General features: G+C 40.0%; 1 protein-coding gene across 2 annotated transcripts in view; it reads left to right on the top strand.

Moving 5' to 3' along the window:
- The window catches only part of HBS1L (HBS1 like translational GTPase), a 67,415-nt gene that overhangs the window by 37,076 nt on the left and 7,060 nt on the right, over window positions 1-23,279 (top strand). For both annotated transcript variants that reach the window (XM_075413999.1, XM_075414000.1), the window contains 8 exons: window positions 10,878-11,134; window positions 11,456-11,621; window positions 13,890-14,007; window positions 17,535-17,681; window positions 18,360-18,434; window positions 19,221-19,338; window positions 19,528-19,596; window positions 22,864-22,968. In XM_075413999.1, the coding sequence (XP_075270114.1) occupies window positions 10,878-11,134; window positions 11,456-11,621; window positions 13,890-14,007; window positions 17,535-17,681; window positions 18,360-18,434; window positions 19,221-19,338; window positions 19,528-19,596; window positions 22,864-22,968 (1,055 nt within the window). The remainder of the gene's footprint in view (window positions 1-10,877; window positions 11,135-11,455; window positions 11,622-13,889; window positions 14,008-17,534; window positions 17,682-18,359; window positions 18,435-19,220; window positions 19,339-19,527; window positions 19,597-22,863; window positions 22,969-23,279) is intronic.

The following is a 23,279-nucleotide window of genomic DNA, read 5'->3' on the forward strand; positions in this document are numbered from 1 at the left end:
AAAACAATCGCTTATGGCTGAACTTTGCCTTCCTCTGCAGCTTTTATTAACTTTAACAGGTGTCCAGTATACAACTGTTACAGAGAAGAAATCGGTCCTCCTTATGCTTTAGCTGCATTAGAGTGGTTGAGCAGTAGTTCTAATTTTATCCTGACTTGGAACTGTCGGGGAGGATGTCAAATGAGAGCATGATAACAGACATCTGGATCAGAGTTTACCTACCACAGTAGCCAGCAGTGAATACTTAATGAAATATATAAGGACGGAGCATGCATGTTGGGAATACAGTCCAAGAGATGTCGTTATGTGTAGTGTTTTGTTGCTCCCCACCATTTGTGTTTTTTTTTTTGGTTTTTTTTTTTTTTTTAGTTAGGCTGTTTCTGTTAAGAATGATTAGTGGATTTTTCTTACTTGGATGTGCTTATTGTTTTTGAACCCAATCTTATAATAGCCACATAATCTGTGCCAACAAATTTCATAATTCATCCTTGGGAAAAAAAATTGCAGGTGTAAGCAGTGCCAACATCCCGACCTCATCATACAGTGTTTGTGGTTCTGATCTGGAAAGCGTTTTTGGGAGTAAGAGGGCAGCATGGTCTTTATTTTACAGTATCTTGTGCATGTTTGATAACTGACTGGAAAGCAAGCAGTTGCATTGATGTAGGCTCTTAAACACATTTTATACAAGGTGTGAAGCTGATGTCATTATTCCCTTTATACTGCTAAATGCCATTGCTAAGAGACATTGCTTTCATTCAGCTACTTAGATGCAATAAGCTCCAAATGAAAAATTTCTGTGCCATTCAAAATCCTCTTTCTGTGCGGTTTGAGATATCCAATATATGAAAGGGAACATAATTTATGTTTTTTTCCCCTTGCCTCTACTGATCGGTGACTCTGGGTGTGACAACTGAACTCGATCATGAAATTCGTATCAACATCGTGGCACCTTCATCTCTAGTGTTTCTACTACACTTATAAGTTGGAGTTTTTCATGGGGACTTTTGTGGGTTAAATTAATCTGGATAGAAGTTTATAAAAAAAAAGGAGTCTAAAGTGAGTGAAAAAGATCTGCCAGCTAGTCCTGGATAGTAATGACTGAATCTTTTAGCTGTAATAACAACTATTTAAAATCTTTGTTTATAAAGAGCAAATACAGAATTTTGTATCTCAGACACTTATTTAGCAACTGCCAGGCCTTGTATATGTGTGCCTGCTCCGTAAGGAAGGAGGAGATAAGAAGAATGCTTCCTCATCTGTAGACTGGAGTGATTCCTGGATAGGCTAGTGATGGCTCAGTTGATGAGGAAAGATGGCTGGCTCTAACATGGTTCTCAGCCACTCTGCTTCTCTGCAGGGACCCTGAAATAGTTTGTATCGTGCTTGCTTCCAATTTAGTGACTGTTTTTTGTGACAGAAAAACTAAGCCTTCAGGACGTGCTGGTAATCCCTTTAGGTAAATCCTCAATATTGTGAAGATGTTTTTTAATTCACCTCACTTATTTAGTGGTACTGCTGAAATACTAATTGAGAACAAGCCTCTTTTGTTGTAGAAATTGGATGCACATTACACTTTAAGTGGGAGGAAGAGGTAAGAAATGGAGCAATTTGTAAAAGAGCATGAGATTTGAAGCACAGCCAATCAATGAATATGGAAGAAAGTGCAGTTTAGATGTAAAGTTATCTGCATGCCTAAAGGCCCGTGCTTCAGGGAGTCCGTGATGGCCTCCTTTCTTCTCTTGTCCTGCAGACCACTGTGGACACACTGCCAAGGCACTAGGACCTCGACATGAAGAATGGTGGAGGGGGCCTTGACTGTAGTTGCATCCTATTTTTCCTTCTCTGCTGTAGGACAGTGGCATTTGCTCTCCTGATTCTTTTCCTAACAGTTGGAGATCGACCAGCTCCTTTCCACAGACTCTGTGTAATATCTGTGCTAAATATATTGTGGTTAGCTGAAGCACCAGCATTGTCTTGCAAGCTTGGAATAGCTTTGCAAGCATCCATTTCTAACCTTGAAAAACAAAGCAAAACATGAGCCTCTGCCTCAGCTGCATGAGCATCAGAGTTAGGTTTTTTCTTCTGCAGTTGTCTTCTGGATTATTATAGAATCATAGAACCATAGAAAGTTTTGGGTCGGAAGGGACCCCTAGAGGTCATCTACTCCAACCCCCCTGCAGCGAGCAGTGACACCACTAACTAGATCAGGTTGCTCAGAGCCCTGTCCAACCTGGTCTTGAATGTTTCCAGGGATGGGGCCTCCACCACCTCTCTGGGCAACCCATTCCAGTGTTTCACCAAAAGAATTTCTTCCTTATATCCAGCCTAACCCTACCCTGTTTTAGTTTAAAACCATTACCCCTCGTCCTGTCACTGCTGTCTCTACTAAAAAGATTGTCCCCATCTTTCCTATAGGCTCCCTTTAAGTACTGAAAGGCTGCAATCAGGTCTCCCCGCAGCCTGCTCTTCTCCAGGCTGAACAAGCCCAACTCTCTCAGCCTGTCCTCATAGGAGAGGTGCTCCAGCCCTCGGATCATTTTTGTAGCCCTCCTTTGGACCCACTCCAACAGTTCCATGTCCTTCTTGTGCTGAGGGCTCCAGAGCTGAACGCAGTACTCCAGGTGAGGTCTCACCAGAGCAGAGTAGAGGGGCAGAATCACCTCTCTCGACCTGCTGGCCACGCTTCTCTTGATGCAGCCCAGGACACGGTTGGCCCTCTGGGCTGCCAGCGCACATTGCCGACTCATGTCCAGCCTTTCGTCTGTCAGTACCCCCAAGTCCCTCTCAGCAGGGCTGCTCTCGATCCTTTCATCCCCCAGCCTGTATTGATAGCGGGGATTATCCTGACCCAGGTGTAGGACCTTGCACTTGGCCTTGTTGAACCTCATGAGGTTCACACAGGCCCACCTCTCCAGCTTGTCCAGGTCCCTCTGGATGGCATCCCGTCCTTCTGGTGTCTCAACCGTACCACTCAGCTTGGTGTCATCTGCAAACTTGCTGAGGGTACACTCGATGTCGCTGTCCATGTCATTGATGAATATATTGAACAGCACCGGTCCCAGTATGGACCCCTGAGGGACTCCACTTGTCACTGGTCTCCATCTGGACATTGAGCCGTTGACCACTACCCTTTGGCTGTGACCATCCAACCAATTCCTTATCCACCGAACGGTCCACCCATCAAATCCATGGCTCTCCAATTTAGAGAGAAGGATATTGTGGGGGACCATGTGAAAGGCTTTAGAAAAATCCAGATAGATGACGTCCATTGGTTTTCCCTTGTCCACTCTTGTTGTTACACCATCATAGAAAGGCACTAGGTTGGTGAGGCAGGACTTGCCCTTGGTGAAGCCATGCTGGCTGTCTCGAATCACCTCCCTGGCCTCCATGTGCCTTAGCATATCTTCTAGGAGGATCTGTTCCATGATCTTCCCACGCACAGAGGTGAGGCTGACAGGTCGGTAGTTCCCAGGGTCTTCCTTTCTACCCTTTTTGAAAAGGGGCACAATGTTTCCCTTTTTCCAGTCACTGGGGACTTCCCCTGACTGCCATGACTTTTCAAATATCATGGAGAGTGGCTTGGCAACTACATCAGCCAGTTCCCTCAGGACTCTGGGATGCATCTCATCATTATTGACAGCATAAGGATGAGCTGTCAGGGAACAGAATGAATCCGTGTTTATTAACACCTAAGAAAGGCTCATTCATTTGACTCTTTTCAGCCCCTTTTTATGTTATTGTTGCATTGATAAATGTGCAGCAGAAGGGTTTTTAATAATACAGATTTGTAAGTACATGATTTATGTCACTGATTAAAAGCACAGTGTCAGAAATTATTCATAGCAGTTTGGAATCTAAACCCCCTACTCTCACTCCAGAATACTTGTATGGTGTTGGTGCAGACATCATTAGAAGGTGATTTTATAGTATGTATGAACTAGTTTTTGTTGTCACCTTTAATGACATTTTAAAGGTAATGCATGGACCGTCGTTTTAAAGCCAGTGGCCTAGCATCAGCAAAAATAACCATTCTTTGACCAGCTATTCAGTCATTATGATTCAATCTTGCTATGAGGTATGACCTCATAATAAGAAATGAATCTTATTTAAAATTAATGGATTATTAGCAGTCATGAATTGCTTTGAGCATTGATAGCCTTTGTTGCTGGATGTCTTAGTGGGACTGTTTATAGAAAATGGAGTTTGGTCACTTCTGACAAACTGCTTTACTGATGCTCTAGCAAAACTGTTTACCAGGCTTTTTCTTCTTGTTAAGTCGTGAGGGAAGCCAGAAGAAGCTGTGAGCAAAAAAGGGTGATTATTTTAACCAGCCTGACCAATATTGTGTAATTAATAATTTTGAAAGGGGAAATAAATGTAGACATTCCTGTAATGACTGTAAGTACTCCGAAAGAGTCAGTTGCATAAAAATAATTCACTAAGCGTCCAGACTAGAAGATTGAAAATAATGTGTAAAAGCTAAGTAATGCAGAGTTGATCTTCAGCAGATAAGCTTTAACGTTCTTCTTTGAATGAATGGTAGTGTGAACCTTTCAACATTTTTGTGAGATTGAGTGTATTCTAACATGTCTTACAACAACATATGTTGTATTTCTTAATTTTCTCCAGAAAACAGTGATGTAACCATAATATTTTACTCTTCTGGTCCTTGTTGGCAAGACAACATAGGAAGTTTCTGGCCTGACAGTTTTAATTTTGACTAAATGTTGGTTCTTGCTAGGCCTTTTTATAATCTGCTGATTTCCTAACATAAAGTTGTGGTAAGTTCTTTTGATATTTGTGCCTGAATTGCTGGTGATCAAGATTTCTTTGCTACACGACCTCAGTGCACATACAAGGTGCTTACCGGTTCTGTCCTTTCACAGAAGTCAAGAGTTGCTAAACCAATGGCTCCATGTTAGTGACAAGCAGTGATGTGGCAGACAGGCACAGATGGTGGCAAACAGAGTGCTCTTGATAGTTCCATCAAGTTCTCATACAAAGACGCAAACAATTGGTTAGGAAGTACTCTTCCTCCAAATATAATTTTTTCTTGATACGGTGGTTCAGCATAACTCAGACCATGTTGGAACTTTGCTACCAATGATGCTTTGCAAAGGCAGTTGACTTATTTATGTCCTCAGTTGCCTGTGCTAGCGACATACTAGGTACTAGTATGCTATCCTATATACTCTGTCTTCTGACAGAAATTTTCAAATCAACAATTTTGAAAAATCACAGTGAAAAAGGCTTACTGAAAAGCATTTTCAATGTCATTCATTTTTTTTCATTGACTGTTAGAGGTGAAGCTCCTTAGCACTTTTCTGAGCTGTTATCAAGCTTTCAATAAACCTACTTATCTGGTTGCCATGAGGAGTAACTAACTGTCAGGGTCTTATTGCTATATCTCTCTTCATGTATTTCTATGAGACTGGAATTGTACATTTCATCTGTGGATGGCATCCCTTCCCTCCAGCATGTCTACTGCATCACACAGCTTGGTGTCATCAGCAGATTTGCTGAGGGTGCACTCCACTGTCCATGTTGCTGAGAAAGATGTTAAACAACGCTGGTCCCAATACTGACCGCTGAGGAACACCACTCGTCATAGGTCTCTACGTTTTTTTTCTTAAGAGATTTCTGTTTTCCTCAGGATGGCCCTTCCTATCTTTGAAGGTCTTGGTTTTTAGTACACTATCGCTCCAGCACTGGTCCGCTACCACCGTCAGCAGAGAGAAGGAGTTCCAGATAGGTCCAGTATCCATCTTCATGGCCAGTAAATTAGGTGGAGATAGCTTTATTATTTTTGTTTCGTGGTGAAATTGCTGATCAGCTCTGCTTGTTATCTGAGATTAAGGCAAGAGGAAAAATAGTGGAGACTGACAGTCAAGACAAGGCACACATTTCCCAATAAAGGCATCTTCTAAAGAGAAGTTCGTATAAGTTTGATTATTTTTTTTCTTAACACTTGTTCTTGCTTTTTAAAAAAGCTTCTCTCTGATTTCTACAGCTTACAAAACCCAAACCAAACAAAAACCAGACAAAAGCAAACCACAACTTTCCCAAACACTTTGCAGCCTACACCAACATCACTGGCAACTTCTCATTCATTCAGTGACATAAATTGGGTCAAGCACAGAGGTTTTCCAAGAGACTACAGCTAGTTCCTGTAAGCACCATCATTCATGAGACTGCTCTGTGTGGCAATTTGTTACTGAAATGGATCCACAGGGCTGTGATTCCAATACTCGGGTAGTCAGGACGTGGGTGTAGTGTTCCTTCTCACGGACTTACCGGGCAACAACACCCAACAGGAGATAGCCTGGGTGGGTTCAGAGCAGATTCTTCACCTTCAGGTTGCACGCTGCTTGCTTTGTTTGTCAAGGACTGAGTTGATTCGCTGTATTAGATTATTTGGTTTTGTGTTTTCTGCTCACGTGCAAATAGCAGTGTCATCTCCCAAACCAGGCAGGTCAGGGATGCTGGAGGGACCAGCTCCCACTGCCAATCCTTTCCTGCCTTCCCTTGCCTTCTTGCAAGACTGTGAAATGTGTTTTCTCTCAGGTTCGTTTGTTACCTGTTCTGTCTCTTCCAGCAGCTGTACTGCTTTTCCCAATTTCTGTTGCTCTCTGGCACGTTTTTTTCCCTGATTTCCAGTCAACACCAGTAGTATCCCTGAAAGTTTCAGTTTTTCAATACTCTACCTATCAAACCTACTAAAACAAGGCTATAGAGATTGACTGACCTTATCATATGGGTCTGAAAGGAGAGAAATAAAAAAAATTTTAATGGATTTTATTACTGATTCAGGTAATGGGAGACAGATCAAATATGCTTCTCTTATTTAGGGGCTCAGGTAATTTAAATGCATGATGTAGTTGTCCATCCTTTACCTGTGCAAATAAGAAACCTGCATTCAAGCAACTCTGTGTTCAGCTGTTTTTCCAACTGGAAAGATGGAAGAAACGAGAATATCCATTTTCTTCCCAGAGGAGGCAACCAGTCTTTACATAAATCAGGTCAACCAGATCTAGTATTTTGTATTTAATGTGGAAGCTGATCGAAGATCTTGACTTCATGCAGGTGAAAGGCAGACTGGTCGTATGTTGGTGAGCCAATCCTACTTAACTACATCTAGGATTGTGTACATGGAAACTATTTATATATGAACAAAATTAAGAGAAATAAAAACATGAAAAGTCTGAATGCAGTCATCAACTGAACCTTTCTTCAGATGGACAATATCCAGGTACCAAAATGATGGAAATGCATGGTACCTGTGGCCTGAAAAGTTTTTGAAGTGAGGCTGGAGAGTGTTCATATAACCAGAATATTAATATTTCTTCCTCCACTACCCCCTCTCTCAGGATGCTGACTTCTACCATTACAGATTTTTCCTTAGCAGGCACCATGTTGTTTTGGGAACTAATCCCTTTTCCCCATAAACTTTTTCTCGTCCTGGACACACAGTTCTCCCCTGTCCCTGGGACTGTGATAACAGAAAGCAGTTGATAACTGTTTGCCATCCTTCCCCAGTCCCAAGCTGAACTGGCAACGAATCAGTCTGGCTTAGAGAAACCTAATGGGCAATTGGGAAACAGAAACTAAACAACTTGGGTGCTCATTCAGGAAACATGCATTTTTTTCTGTATGAAGACTACCACCGTGCAAGTATCACAGGTGTTAGAGTGAAATCTGAGTAGTGTGTGCTTCTTTGTAGGGATGTTAATCCAAAAAATAGCTTTGCTGATGTAAACAGAAGGTGTGACTTTGAAGAACACACAGATGACCACAGTAGAAGTTGGGCATCTAATTGTCGTATCACTCAATACCAATGAAGTTGTTATGTGGTTGAAGTGTACAAGCAAATAGTACCATGACCAATTTCAAGAGCAATAGCAACAAGGGACAGCAGGTGTCTTTGTCCCAGCCCATCCAAGAGGAAGCTACTGAGCACTGAGACAGGACTTTGTTGTGCCTCTCTCTCATTTTATTGAATCTTTGAATATATCTGTGAAAGCTGTAGAAAAACATGAGAGTTATGTTTTTGGGTCACATTGCTTGCAGCTTCATCTAAATATCTTCCCTTTATTTTTTTTCATTTTTGAAAATTTGGTTTGGCAAGAAATGCAGACAATGAAAAGGAGAGAAAACTATTGCCAGCTGGAAAGGCTGCTTTGATATGGCTTCTTACACAAATACTTGTCTCCAGAACTTCAAATACTAGAATTTGAGGGAAGAAAACTTGATACCAATGTAAAATACCATATTTGCATTACACTGTGACTTTTGCAGATGAGCACTAGTCATACTACTTCAGTGTGAAAGTGCTAGATGCTATGCTGACACTGAACTGAAGTTTATCTGAAAAAAGGGAAAAAGATGGAAGAGTGTCTTAATCTTGATGAAGGATGTCTAATGCAAATAAATCGTAAATATATGAGGCTCTCTTAATACATGATTCAGGAAAAAATGTTCTGGTGTACTTTATATAATTCAGATGATTTTAAATATGTTACTAAAATATGTAGAAAACTTTTGTCACCGCAATTCTCTGCATAATTGCCTTCTATCAACTTGATTTTTTTCAGTCAACTTTTATGAAGTAAAATGTCCCTGAAGAGACACTGGAGAAAATTGCTGTGCCATTCCAAAGTCGATTTTCAGCTTGAACTTAATGTACTATTTAAGGAATTTTTAAAAATAGAGCCTTTGCTTCAGCCTTACAGAAATGCACTTACTTTTTCCAGTCAAAGAAAGCACAAATAATGGTAGTGACTGTTTCTCTGTGGAATAGTTCACATGTAATCACCTTTCTCTATAGCTACATATAAAGCATGGATGACCCACGAATTTTTGGGATCTGGGGAACGAAGTGTGTCTGCCTCTAAAGGGTATTCAGCTTGTCAAGATACAGTGTTATATACTGAAACTTGTCTAAGGCTAGACTTGGTGATGCAGTACAGCTGATTTTGCAGTGTCAAATCTAAAATGTCATGATTGTGTGACCTGAGGCGGTAGTTTGATATAAACTCATCCTTCTCCTTCAGGTCGTTTAGAGCATTTTGATAGGAGAAGTTGTTGTGAGTAGACTTTATCCAGAATTGTCTATGCATGATGCAGAAGCGCAGGCACATCTGTGCCCCTGCCACCAGCATGGCTGGTTCTTTGCTTAGCTGGTTTGAGAAACACGTGCTTGTGTATCTAGCCTTGGTGCAAGACTCTGGCCTTGGGTTATGGAACTGTAGCAAAAAAAAAAATTAGTGCTCACGTTTCTGCTTTGGGGTCTCGCAATCAAGAGTAAAACTTGGCTTCGGGCCTTGTGAAAAAAGTGTCAAAATCAATCAGTCTGCTGCAGTACTGATTACATAGGTGGGTCTGAAACTGAGCGGAAAAGGAGACTTATAAAACATCCCATGTTGCTTAGTGCTATAATGAGAGGCTAATTTTGTGTTCAGTCTGAACGTTTCCTAGGTTTAATTTTTTAAATCATAACTCTTGAAGTGCTTTGTTCAGTACACTGACATGCTTGGACTGTATTGTTTCCTGAGATACATGTAATGAAGAGGGGCTAATAAAATGTACGTACTCCTACGCAGACAGAAGATGAGAAGTCATGTCAAATTAAAGCAGAGATGTCACAATGTGGCATTCTGAAGTACGAGAATAAGTAGTTTTGTTTATAAAAGTTGACAGGAGGAAAATTGGGAAGTTAATTTTGATATGTAAATGGAAAATGGAGAGTGAAAAATTCACGCTGGATGTGGAGACATGTGAATCGGGGAGCTTGCATGAATCCATTCCATACAAAGCAGCCTGCAGCACAGCGGTACTACATTGGAAAGGATTTCCAGTTTTCCAGGGGAAGAAACCTCTTCTCCTTGGATAAAATTTTAAACACAATATTTTGTAGGTACTTTCAATATACTGGCTTGGTTTGTATATTGAAGTTTGCCAAGATACAATGCTGTCACACATGTAATAACTGCTTCTGTTCCCATCTTGCTGCTGACATTAATGCCTCACCATGGAGCTCTGTCAGGCAGTAGGAAAGCTTTTGCTGTCTTGACGATGTTACTTAGCATTTGCTTTTAGCAGTCATCTTTGCTCTAAGAGATGAAGAATCATGCTGTATGTTCTGAGAACTCTTGTGTAAATTAGGAAAATATCCTTATTTACAAATCAAAGAAAAAGAGTGAAAGAGTGTAAGAGAATAGTGTATTTAGGATTATTTATGGTTAGGATTAGTGTGGTGATCTGTGGGAGAACAGGGTGTTAGAGAAGGGGACCTGAGGAATCCAAATGTCCTTAGTTCTAGATGCCTTGTTTTATGGGTAAAGCAACTTTTCTCAGTATTGATAACTGTGGCTCATCTCATAGGGCTCTATGTAAGCATTGCACCTTGCATTGCAGCTCAGTATCTACTCTTCATGCCATATTGCTATTCTCACCACAGAACATTGCTGTGTTCAGCTGCAATACTTGTAGTGTGTTTAGAAGCTGTTGTAGGATAGATGCTTCAAAATTGACTCGGGCTCTTATTTCAGAGACGACCAGCTCTCTGTAGCTGTTCTGCACAACTGTCCTTTCCTTCGCTGTTAAAAGAAATGTCTGTGGGAAGCTTTTGTTTACCTCTTTCATGTATTTTACAAGATTATTTCTTATCTTGCCTTTGTACACGGTGCTTTTCAGTCAAGATGGCCAGAGCTGGTATCTGTGCAGTTTGTATCCAGCTGCTTATCACTTCCACCTTAATGGGCTTATCACATACTCTTTGTCTGGGGCTTACATGATAGTGGAGGGAAAACTCAGTTTCTCTTCTGTATTTCTACGGCTTCTTTGTCATTTGCATTCTTTGTGTTTTCTTTTTTTCCTAGTGTGATTGCTGAAGAAAATGGCCATCCGAACACACCTCAGAAAGGACTGTTAACTGAAGATGCCGGTGTCGTTTCTGGGGTGCTTGAGGCAGTCTCAAAATCTGCTCTTTCACCCCAAGTAGTGCAGGTTTCAGAAGAGCAGAATATGGTGCCTACTCCAATAAAAAAGTCAAGTAAGACAAAACCACACATAGATGTGAAAGCAGAGTTGGAGAAGCGACAAGGAGGAAAGCAGCTGCTTAACTTGGTGGTGATAGGTAATACTGTTCAATTACATTTGTGACGTAGAGTTTAAAAACCGCGTTGATTGAATCTGGAAGTGATACAGAAGCAAAACTGTCCTCTCTCCAGGGAAGGGAAATCTCATACATTTTTCAGTCACATCTGCTTGACTGTTACTCTTTGGAGGGAGTACATTCAGATGTCACTGACTAGGACAGTGAGGTTGACTGCGCTTCTGGATTGCATAAACATTATTAGCAAATGTGATTTTCATATGTTTTAGTAAATTTCTTCTTGTGCTGTATTTAAAATGCATAGATTAATAAAATTGATACAATATTTGTTTCCCTCCATAGGGCATGTAGATGCAGGTAAAAGTACTTTAATGGGACATCTGCTCTACCTTTTGGGAAATGTGAACAAAAGAACTATGCACAAATACGAACAGGAATCTAAGAAGGCTGGCAAAGCTTCGTTTGCCTATGCATGGGTCTTGGATGAAACTGGTGAAGAAAGAGAAAGGTAGAAATATCTTTCAATGGGAATTGAAGTTTTTCCTGGAAGAACAGCGTTTATTAGGAAATATCAATCTACTAATAATGCATTGGTAGAAGTATTCTAAATATTTAAAGATACTTACTCGGTACTTACTAACAAATATTTGTCTTTGTCTATATAAGTACATGTTATCAAAAGAAAAAAATAATGTCCTCATTTGGTTATAAGAAATGTGAACGAGAAGTTAAGTATTTATTTATGTATTTCTATGCTCTGGAGTGCAGTGTAGGACTACTATGCGGAATGCTTCTAGTAGCCAAGTTAGTTCATTTAAGGCTGCCTTACTAGTTTATTGCTGCCAAATTTCTCTCAGTTTGGTTGTCGTTTTATGGGAAAGTTCTAGGTTAAATTTTTCTGTGAAGGGGTGTCAGAATTATAAACTAAGCACTGAAATGTCAATTCATCCCATGACTTACATTACGCTGAATATAAAATCTATAAATTATTTGGATTAATAAATTATATTTGTATTCTTTATAAACTGCCTTTAGTTTATTAACTTAAAATACAAAATTTAAAATTAAATAAATTTTATCATATTAAAAAAGTATGTAATGGGGAAGCAGTGAAGCTAATTTTTAAAAAAATCTCCTAAGAGCTTTTAAGAACACTGTACAGGAAGCTAAAGACATGATATTCTGTGTTCACAAAATAATAAAAAAGGCATTTTCTTATGTGTTTATATCTTTACAATCAGTTGTCACACGTGGTTTCATGGCATATAAGCTCTGAAGAACCTGGAGTAAGGCAGTCCCTATCGAGCGTGTAACTGTTGTTGTTTTTAAAAGTAGATATGCTTTTGCAGTGTCCCTGTATATACCTAAACATTTGCCTGTGTGAGTTGTTTCATTTATGAAGTGCAGATACAGACCTGATTGGGGGGCTGTGTTTGGGGGGGGGGTGTGCAGGTACGGGGAAGGGGGGAACAATCCTGAAGAGACCAAACACAATTTTTAAAACTAGCCTTATGTGAATGAAGGCTGATGATACTGTAGTGGTAGTGTTGTTGTGACATTATAGTGTAAGGATATAAAAGAGGAAAAGCTGAGGGGGGAAAGGTATTTTTCTTAATCCTGGTAGACATAGCTGGGTGTAAAACAGACAAACTTTGAAGATCAGTTCCTTTCACAGATCTGTAATAGAATAATTAGACACCATATTAAGTATGTTTATTACTACAAGTTACCTTTGATAGTCTGTAATTAACAGGTGAATCTGGAAATAGGGACAAGTATTTATTGCCTGCAAAGAGTAAAATGTTAACAGAAAGTAAAGTGTGTGGAATAATTGTCATGAGCCTTAAAAGTGATATCCCTTGGTCTATGATGTTTTTAGTATCCAGCAGTTATGCATTTAGGTACCAGACTTCTCCTCAGAAGATAAATTGTAATTATTAAGGGAAAGGTTTTCTGAATTGGCATTTCTGTTTTCTCTTTACTTTGAGTTTTGTATTTTTAAAGAAAAACTTTCTGGAACCATATGTAAATGTTTTGGGGTTTTGGGGGGTTATTTTCTGGTTTTACTTTGTCATTGGAAGCAGCGTATTTTAAATATCGGTGCTAATGTGAAAAGTTTTGTCCCTTGAAAGTGCCAGTCTGGCTTCATCATCTATAAACGGAGACGACTAACACAAATACAGACATATGGGTGATAGGTGTTTGCATTTGATCAGATCAGTCATGTGTTCTGAGCAGAATGTGTGGTAGTTAGTGAGATGTGGAACTGATTCAAAGTGCTGCGATTCCTCTTTGATAATCAGTAGTTCTCCATGTGGATCTTTGCAAATGTATAACTGTATCCCTGTAGTCCCAGACCTTCTGTTTTTTTATTCTTGGCTATGTGTCTGTTACTCTATGATGCCTTTTTCTGAAGAGCTAAGTATTAAAAGTAGAATTAGTAATGATTTAAATATGTTTATTATTTAATATATTATAAAATATATATCGTTTATTATGTTCTCACCATGCTTGTTGGGACATAGTCTACAACAGTCTGGAGTTAGTACTGTGAATTCTGGGTGTTTGTTTCTTCACAGCTAGGGTTACTGAAAGGTGGCTGTAGAGGTCTGCTTTTCCAGCAAACAGGTTTCTTTCAATTTTTTTATGCAGGCTAAATCAAATGAAAGCTATGTTGTGTATAATTTCGTGATTGTGTTTTTAGTAGCTTGCTTTATATCTCTGTGAAGCTTTCAAAGCGATTTTAATGGTGCGTTGCATGTATACTTTCTTTAAGGGGAGTCACGATGGATGTAGGCATGACCAAATTCGAGACAAAGACTAAAGTAATTACACTGATGGATGCTCCAGGCCACAAAGACTTCATTCCAAATATGATCACAGGAGCTGCACAGGTAGAGATGGTCTAAAACTCTTTTTCCAGTAGTGTTATCATTTTTAACTTTTTCTTAAATTGGTTTTCTTCTTCTGAAATCTAAGGTGAAATGACATCATTGATGGTGCTAAGGTAGCTTTGAGGTTGTCGTGAGTTTTCTAAACTTGAGAAAGAATGTGTTTGTTTGACTTTAAAGGCAGTTGTTTTTTTGGGGGATGTTAACTTTTTGAAGGAGAGTTTTATTAGGTAAGTAATTTGAATACTGAGTTGCAGTTTGATAAAATCAGAATTGAGCTTTGAAAGCTATTCATATATTCATCAGTGACCTGGATGAAGGGACAGAGCGTACCCTCAGCAAGTTTGCTGATGACCCAGAACTGAGACAAGTGGTGGATACACGAGCAGGCTGTGCTGCCATTCAGTGAGACCTGGACAGGCTGGGGAGTTGGGCGCAGAGGAACCTGATGAAGTTCAACAAGGGCAAGTGCAGGGTCCTGCACCTGGGGAGGAATAAAGCCATGCACCAGTACAGGCTCAGGGCAGACTTGCTGGAGAGCAGCTCTGTGGAGATGGACCTGGGAGTGCTGATGGATAAGTTGACCATGATGCAGCAGTGTGCCCTTGTTGCCAAGAAGGCCAATGGCATCCTGGGGTACATTAAGAAGAGTGTGGCCAGCGAGTCAAGGGAGGTTCTCCTCTCCCTCTACTCTGCCCTAGTGAGATCCCATCTGGATTACTGTGTCCAGTTCTGGGCTCCCCAGTTCAAGAAAGATGAGGAACTACTGGAGAGAGTCCAGCAGAGGGCCACGAAGGTGATGAGGGGACTGGAGCATCTCTCCTGTGAGGAAAGGCTGAGGGAGCTGGGCCTGTTTAGCCTGAAGAAGAGAAGGCTGAGAGGGGATCTTATAAATATCTCAAGGGTGGGTGTCAGGAAGATGGGGCCAGACTCTTTTCATTGGTGCCCAGACACAGGACAAGGGGCAACGGGCACAAACTGAAGCATAGGAAGTTCCATCTAAACACGAAGAAGAACTTCTTCCCTCTGAGGGTGACAGAGCACTGGAACAGGTTGCCCACAGAGGTTGTGGAGTCTCCTTCTCTGGAGATACTCAGAACCTACCTGCACGTGGTCCTTTGCAGCCTGCTGTAGGTGACCCTGCTTTGGCAGCGGGCTTGGACTAGATGATCCCCTGAGGTCCCTTCCAACCCCAACCATTCTGTAATGCTGTGTGATATGTCTGCTCAACAAGAAGTTCTGTGAAAGTAGTCTTATAGGTAAAGGTTTTAAGTGGTTTTGAGCTTAAAGGAAAAAGATTTAGAGAGTTCAAACAAAAGGCATTCTTCGGTTTGACAATGTATTTTATATGGGATGAGAAAACATAGATGACAAAGTTTATGCAGAGTGCATCTGTGTTGTCAGGAGGACATTTGCAGAGACTGTGTGCCACTTGCTTTAGGAACAGTAGGTAGTCAGAAATATTTGGCACTACCCATTGGATTCAGTATGGCACTTACCACTCTCATAGAGGTTAGTTATTTAATTTATGGAAATAATAAATCAGAGGGGGGGGAAGAATAACGTGTGGTTACATGACATAGAATGTGTGATTTTTTTTTTCCACTTAAAGGCACCATTTATTAAATAGTAGGATTGATTCTCCAAAGTAGAGGTGTAATCAAAGATTTGTTTTTCCAAAGCTAAGCTACTGTGTAGAGGTTTTTGCTTTGTGCATGCCATTACATTCTGAAATGTGAGTTTCATCTGAAGATCTCAGTAAGGATGGGTGCTGTTAGTATACTGTAGGAAGACTGCTTTGCCGCAGATTCTGCTCCAGCTCTGAAGCAGAGCCTGTGTAAGAATTCAGATCTTGTGACCCAGTGGTTAGGCTGCAGAACAGTCTCCAGATTTGCAGATTATGGTGGTGTAGAGCTTGTCCAGTCATCTGTACTGTGAAGCATATTTTGTAGCATTTCACAACAATGCAAAATGTCAACTGAGGAATGCCATTTTCCTTACAACTTTGATTTAAATTAGTTTATCTTTTGGCGGAAAATAGAAGCAGAAGTGTTAAGAGAAGACATGCAGATCCTCCAGCAGTTGTATCAGTTCAGCAGAAGATGGGGCTGGCTGAATAAGGCTTGGCATCTCTGTGTTCCCTCAGCTCTCAGGATGGTGAGCAGCTGGTCCGTTCTGAAACCTGTTAAGGAATCACTGACACTTTGCAAGTTTCTGTTGCCTGTTAAAGCAGGCTCAGCGCTGGAGCAGTGGGTGGAAGAAAAAGTGAACGTGGGAATGGCTCTGAGGTCTTTTTATCGTGGAGAGTTCTGTTAGGAGGTGAATCCCCAACTGCTGTTATGCAAAATGCAAATCAGCCTTATCAGGGCCAGGATCTGGCCTTTGGTATGTATGGTTAATTCACATAAGTCCTGGGGTATGGTTTTTATAATTTAGAAAATACAGGATGTCCTTTTTTTGAGGGAGAAGTTCACCGCAATGCACTTGTGAGGCTGAGCGCTGTGGGGGAAGTTCATCCCTCATCCTTTTCCCGTTCTCACACTCGCGCTGTCTCTGTATGAGCTGTGGGGATTTCACGCCTAGGACAAGGCGAGGGGAATTCAGAGCCAGGACAGTGTGCTGTCTCTGTTCGTTCTCCTGGCATCCTGAAGCATAAACATGTAAGGAAAGGGAGAAAGTGCCATTTTTTCTTCTCTCCATTATATCCATCTCATCAGTCCTATGAAACTGTCTTACCCCTGCCTCTTGACAGCAGTACCTTTATTGTTCATGTCTGTTGCCATTGCTTGGTACATGATGATGGTCTAACTGGCTGTTACTTACCAAAGCAGGAAAACTAGAAGAAACATTAGCAGCATTTAAGGCTAACAGCAAAATCTGTGGTTTTTCCTTGTGCTTACGTGCTGACTTTTGTGCAGTGCTGTAAACTGCGTGATACCTATTTGCTCTTAATGCTATGGCAGAGAGTTTGCCTAGATGATAAAATAGGCTACTGCGTCTTTTCCGCCTTGTGATTTTGGCATGCTCCAGTGTGTTGAGTGGACTGCGAGGCATCCACACCGAACGTGCAGTCGACTGTTGTCCCAGTTGTATAGTGAAGTGATTTATCTGTAATTTTTGCCGCTTCTCACTATGAAGGTGTCCAGACTAAGGCAGGGAGAACTGGGTGTTGTGCTCCTATCCGTGCTTAAGCTTCTGGAACACGGGCAGCTTTTGTTCAGTTGAAGTCTGTGAAGCACATCCATAGTGGGTAGATCGAAGATAATAGGTTCCCAAAACCAAGAGTTGGCTTGTGTTTAACAGAAAATGGTTGTTTGTGACATGAGATGACATAATGCTGCAATATCTCACCAAAGTGGGCATGACACAGATAGGACTGAGCAGTTTTGACTACATTTGAAGCACATCAGGGTTCCTCCCATGTAAAGTACATTTTGTGTGAAATATTGCAGATTGGTGTATTTACCCAGATTATTTCCACCTCTTAACAACTTTTGATTTTATTTTTTTTTTTTTTTTTTTTAATCTAGGCTGATGTGGCTATTTTGGTTGTTGATGCCAGCAGAGGAGAGTTTGAAGCAGGGTTTGAGACGGGTGGACAAACTCGAGAACATGGTTTATTAGTGCGCTCTCTTGGAGTGACACAGTTAGCTGTTGCAGTCAATAAAATGGACCAGGTACATGCTTAATTTTTTCATTTAATTGAAGGGCTTCGATCTAGGATTGTGGACCCTAAGTTTAAGGATCAATATTGTGAAACTATAATAAAGTATTTTTTCTTTGGTTCTCAGCTCTGCCTCTTGTGTTTAGACTTTACAATACTTTTCTTTTTATTTATGGGTGTATTTTCAAAGCACACAGGAGGATTGTTTTGGTGCTAAAATGAGTAAGGGTCCCTCCTGTACTTACGAAAATCTCACATAAGCAGTTAACCTAGTGGCACCTGCAAGGGCATCTTGGTGGTCATTTAAGTCAAGACCCCAAGAGCTTTACTGAAACCTGTATAGTGTGTTAAATATTACTAGTTGTGTTTTAGATTATTACTGTGTTGTATATATTCTTGCTGAATCTGAATTTTGTGTAAGCTTGAAAAAAAATGGTGCTGTTCAAGGACGAATCAAAGTAAAGGGGCTTGCAAGTTAAGTGGTGTGTTGTTTGCCGTCAGTAATTTTTAATGTGTATGCTCTTATGTATTAAACTATGAATCCACCTGGAAATCTCGTATTTATAAATTCATTGGGTGCAGTATGTGAAGAAGACCTGCTGGTACTACAGAGTTGATGACATGCAGCTGTCTGTTCAAGTCATGGTTAAAAATCTGCAATTTTATTATCATAATCTGTTTTCTGTTTTAGGTCAATTGGCAACAGGAAAGATTTCAGGAAATTACGAGTAAGCTTGGCCAATTTCTTAAACAAGCTGGCTTTAAGGTAATGTAAATTTCTGAGGTCTTTATTGCTTTGTTCAGGCATTTGGGTAGGGGGAGCTTTTCTTACAGTCATGTTATTTTGTGTCACTTTCCTACTACTACTATGTGTACATAGTACAGAAAATTCCTTTTCTTACTGGTACGATGTACATTGAACCCTGGGTAAGGTTAGTCATTTCATACTCTTTCTGTCATCATCTTTGTTTAGGTCTGTGGAATCTTTGGGGCACTCGCCTTATTTGTAGTTTTTTGGGATTGTTGTCTACAAAGCAGAACAGACCAAGGATCATCTGTCTCAATGTTCAGGATTCCATGAATGAAAGTAGAGAGTTTTATACCAGAGCAGGTGTCAGTGTGGATATGAATTTTGAATAACACTCTCCATTTGCCGTTCTTGACTGTTGTCACATTTGCTCAGTTCCAGCTACTATCCATGGGACTGCCTGTGGCCTTCCTGAAATCCCTATGCATAAACCTGAAGTTCAAACCGAAGTTTTGCCTGTCAGATATGGAATTGGAGTTTGTTACCTGAACAGTTTCTAGGTGTTAATATTGCTATTGTCATTTTTAAATGTCTCCAAATCTTTGTTGGAGCACTGTGATCAGGCAAGAGGTAAACAGAAAGGAAACGTTCCACTGAGTAATCAGCCTTCTCCAGGGGAGATGTGAATGTGCCAACTGTTCTTTTATAGCTTAGATGCGTAACACTGAAAAAATGTACCTCTTGCTTCTCCTAGAAGATCCTGTTGTTAATGTATGCTTAACTTCTGTTTGTTTTCTTAATTAGGAATCAGATGTGGGTTACGTCCCAACGAGTGGCCTTGGTGGTGAAAATCTGGTCACAAGGAGTCAGTCGAGTGACCTCACACAGTGGTATAAAGGAAAGTGTTTGTTAGAGCAAATCGGTGAGTGCAAATTTTTTCATTTAAAAACTAATATATCTGAGTCGTGTCTATGTCAAAACGTTTAATTTGGGGGAAGCGTGGGACAAAGTCTTTGGAATGCAATATAGTTGATGTATCCCTAAGTGAGAAGTTGTTGAAATAGTTAATTGAATACAGAAATTCTAAAATATTTTATGATTTTATTTGCAGATTCTTTCAAGCCACCACAGAGATCAGTGGATAAACCATTTAGGTTGTGTGTTGCTGATGTTTTTAAAGGTTGGTTGTTTTTATAATATTTTCACCATCATTTCACCGATATTTAACAGAAGTGTTGAAAAATGATGTCAAAATAAAACTTAAAGTAGGAGCTTTTTGTGTATCAGTACTGTTGAACAGGAATAGTAAGTTTTCAGGCACTGTACTTTGTTGAATTTTAGATAGTACCGCTGAAGGAGAAACCCACTGGAAAAGAAACTGAGGAAGAAAATCTGCGTGACCAGCTAATTGGTTGTATAATGAGTTGATGGTTCTGTGGGACCAAATCTGGGAGTTTCTCTTTCCTAAACTGGTTCTTGCTGCCTGAATGAATGTTTCTCAGATTTTGGCTCTTATACCTTCCACTCCTTGATTTTAAACAAGTTTGACTTGTTGCTTTTATGTTCATTGCTGTAGCTGTAAATAATGATACATTCCTTCATTTTCCTATAAAACTTTGAGGATGTGAGGTGGAAGAAAAGGGTGATGGTGGTGAGACTGTAATAACCAGCCAAGGATTTGATGAAAGGCAGCTAGCTGTTCTCTAGCACTAACAGAGATAAGGACAGCAAGTCAATGTAACCAGTTCTTATTCTGATTGTCTGGAGAAAATCGACTGCATTGAGTCCTTAAGATTTCCATTGGTAAACTTGATATTTGGTTAAATGCATTTGCATTTACAGATAATTCAGAAGAAATAAGGTTTGTAACTCTCATCTGATTTGAAATGTTCCGTAGGTCCTTTGAGAAATGTTGCAAACTAAGTGACAGCATGATCTGAAATGTTGTAAATATTTGTAGCCAAATATTATTATTGAAATCCATATTTTAGAAGAAATTTTACTGTATATATAGGGTCCTTACAGGGGAAGTGCAAACAAACCAGATCAAAATAGTGGTTGTTGTTGGAAAAGTCAGTTTTGTCCAATTTTCTTGTGGGTCTTTGAGAAAACACTAGATGCTGTACATGCCCTGGGTTAGCTGACTTAAGGTAGTGAAGCCATAATGTTAAATACTGAAACCTTGCGTGAGAATTTACCCCAGTATGTTATCACTAGTTTTGTGGTCTAGACCATCACTGTATATTTTTTTTTTTTAATTTTGTGAGCTGTGGGAATGTGTGTTAGGATTATTGACTGAGATCTTTCAAAATACTATCACAACTTTTTCTTGCAATAGTCATTTTTACGTTGAGCTAAGTTTCACAAAATGAGCAATATTGACTGAATCTGTTCAGTGGAAAAGTCAGATTTTTTGCTGAAGTATGCAAAAAAATAAAAGCTTTGGAAGGGACTCAATTTACATGTACAGGGTTTAGCACTAAATGTGGCCTTTTAGGTGTTTTTTAGGCTATTTTTTTCTCACCTTGTGATCTCAAAACGTAATTAACTTGGATGCCACCAGAGGAAGTAGCTGCATGTACACGTACATGAAGCAACAGTTGTTCTTATCTCTGTTCCAGTGCCTGTGCATGCTCAGGCGAAGCTGTCCATAGGAACGTGTAAAAAGTGAGAGTGCTGAGTGTACTCTTACGTAGTTTGGAAAACCCCTTTCTTCATTAAGGTTACCCACACATATGATTCATCTACCTTAGCCTGATTTTAGCTGTTGTTCTCCATAGCCCTCCTAATGCTCTCTCCAGGCAAACTGTCTCCTGATCCAAGAGGTCCCTGTAAATTCCTTCACTGCTGCATGAGTCCCTGCATACCGCATTATAATGCTGTCTAGGGTATGGCTTGACTAGGGTTTAGAAAAGCCTTGTCCAGCAGCCAAATTCTGAGCACAAAGAACACGTCCTGGCAGAACCTGAGTACCATGATTGACAGAAATCAGGCCATTTTTTAATGTCCTGATTCTGTCCCCCACCATCCATTTTGTACTTGCACTGATTTCCTGGGGAGCTGAAGGAACTTGGCGCTTTGCGGGAAGCAGTCAGCCCGGGAGAGGGCGAAGCTTCAAGCACCACGCTGGTTTGCCAAGCCAGAGCTGGTGGTGATGTGGAAAAAAAAAAAAAGAAAAAAAAAAAAGAAATGGTTCTTGATAGTGCTTGGGAGTGGTTGGGAACCTGGAGTGAGTTCACGTTTCTGGTTGCCTGCAAGTGCTTGCAAAGCCAGCTTCAGGTTCTTTTGTCCACCATAGTGAGGTGCTACTTGTACTATGACTTGGGGATTCTTTTTCTAGCAAGTATGTGCTTTTCCAGTTTTCTGGAGAACCGATGTCATCTGTGAATTGACCGCATTCACCTAATTTACTGGAAACTATAGAGGAGAATTACCCTGCAGGCATAGTGGCGGTATTTTTCCGGCTAGATAGAAGCAGTCGTCAATAATGGTGATGAATGCAGAAGACCAGGTTGGTAGTATGTGAGCTCAAGATTTGAGGTCAACTTGCTCTTTTGAATTCAGCTTTGAATTAAGCTTTTAATCTAATGTGATACACAAAATACTAAGATGCTTGACACAGAATACTAAGATGCTTGCTTATCATTGAATTCTAACGTTCAGCAAAAGATATATTTGTTGTTTGTATGGATACTGAAAACGTGGCTGTAGAATCACTTCAGAGGATTCTTTTTAAACACACTTGCAAACACATACTAAGGAGATGAGGCATATCTTAAGGTGTATGTGCATAAATGTGCACATGTAGCATAACTATTGAAAATATCTGACGGATCATTCAAATAATGAACAGGGTATTAGGACATTGAAGAAGAAAAACTTTGCAGATCTTTTATTCAGAAATACTTGAGTCATCCACAATTATAGTAGCTCCTCATATTAAATAGGACTGAATCAATCTTTAACTTTCCAGGAGTAAAAGTAATATGCAGACAGAGCATGTAGGATTCTGACTCAGTTAAACAGTAAATGGCATAGGAAATTGCACCTGTATGCATGAGAATTCTTAGGAGAGGTCTGTGGTATGTTTTTTTATCTGTAATTGTAGTAAGAAAGTGCTGAATTAAATAAAATTGCTAGAAATTAAGAGGCTTAATCTAATATTGAAAAACTAAAAAATATTTCTTCATGTACCTACATTTGTTTAAAGAACGGTATTGCTCCATTAGTTCTGAAAAACATAAGATGTAGAGGTTTTGAATTTAATGTTTCATTTTCATTATGATGCACAGCTGGCTAACTTGCAAGTACTGAACACTCTACTGAGGGGAAAAAAACCCATCATTATGATATTAAAAATTTACCTATGCATTGCTGAAGGGCTAACTTGTGATGGGAAATTGACCTTATTTTGAAGTTTTTAACATTATTACTGTGTTTATTACAGACCAAGGATCAGGATTTTGTGTGACTGGTAAAATAGAAGCAGGCTATATTCAAGTTGGAGAACGACTTCTGGCAATGCCTCCCAATGAAACTTGCACTGCAAAAGGTACTGTCTTCAGAAGCGTGTTTACTTTCAGGTCAATACTGGGCTAGAAGCAGTTACTGAAATGGTAACAGACTGTCAAACTGATACTAACTGTCAAACATAAAATGTGAAAGCATAAAACGAATTTCTTTAGATGTGACTGTGTCTGTATAAATATGTCTATGAAGAGTACGTGAAATCTTGCAGAGGTTTTTTTTTTACCATATCAGATATTCCAAATTTTACAGCCTCATGGCTTTTGACATTGCTTTATGAAGAATCTGTAAAAACATCTGAGTTCCAGCAATGTCTATAAGAATATACAGTACAAG

The sequence above is a fragment of the Opisthocomus hoazin genome, chromosome 2, assembly GCF_030867145.1.
Source record: "Opisthocomus hoazin isolate bOpiHoa1 chromosome 2, bOpiHoa1.hap1, whole genome shotgun sequence".
Taxonomy (NCBI): domain Eukaryota; kingdom Metazoa; phylum Chordata; class Aves; order Opisthocomiformes; family Opisthocomidae; genus Opisthocomus; species Opisthocomus hoazin.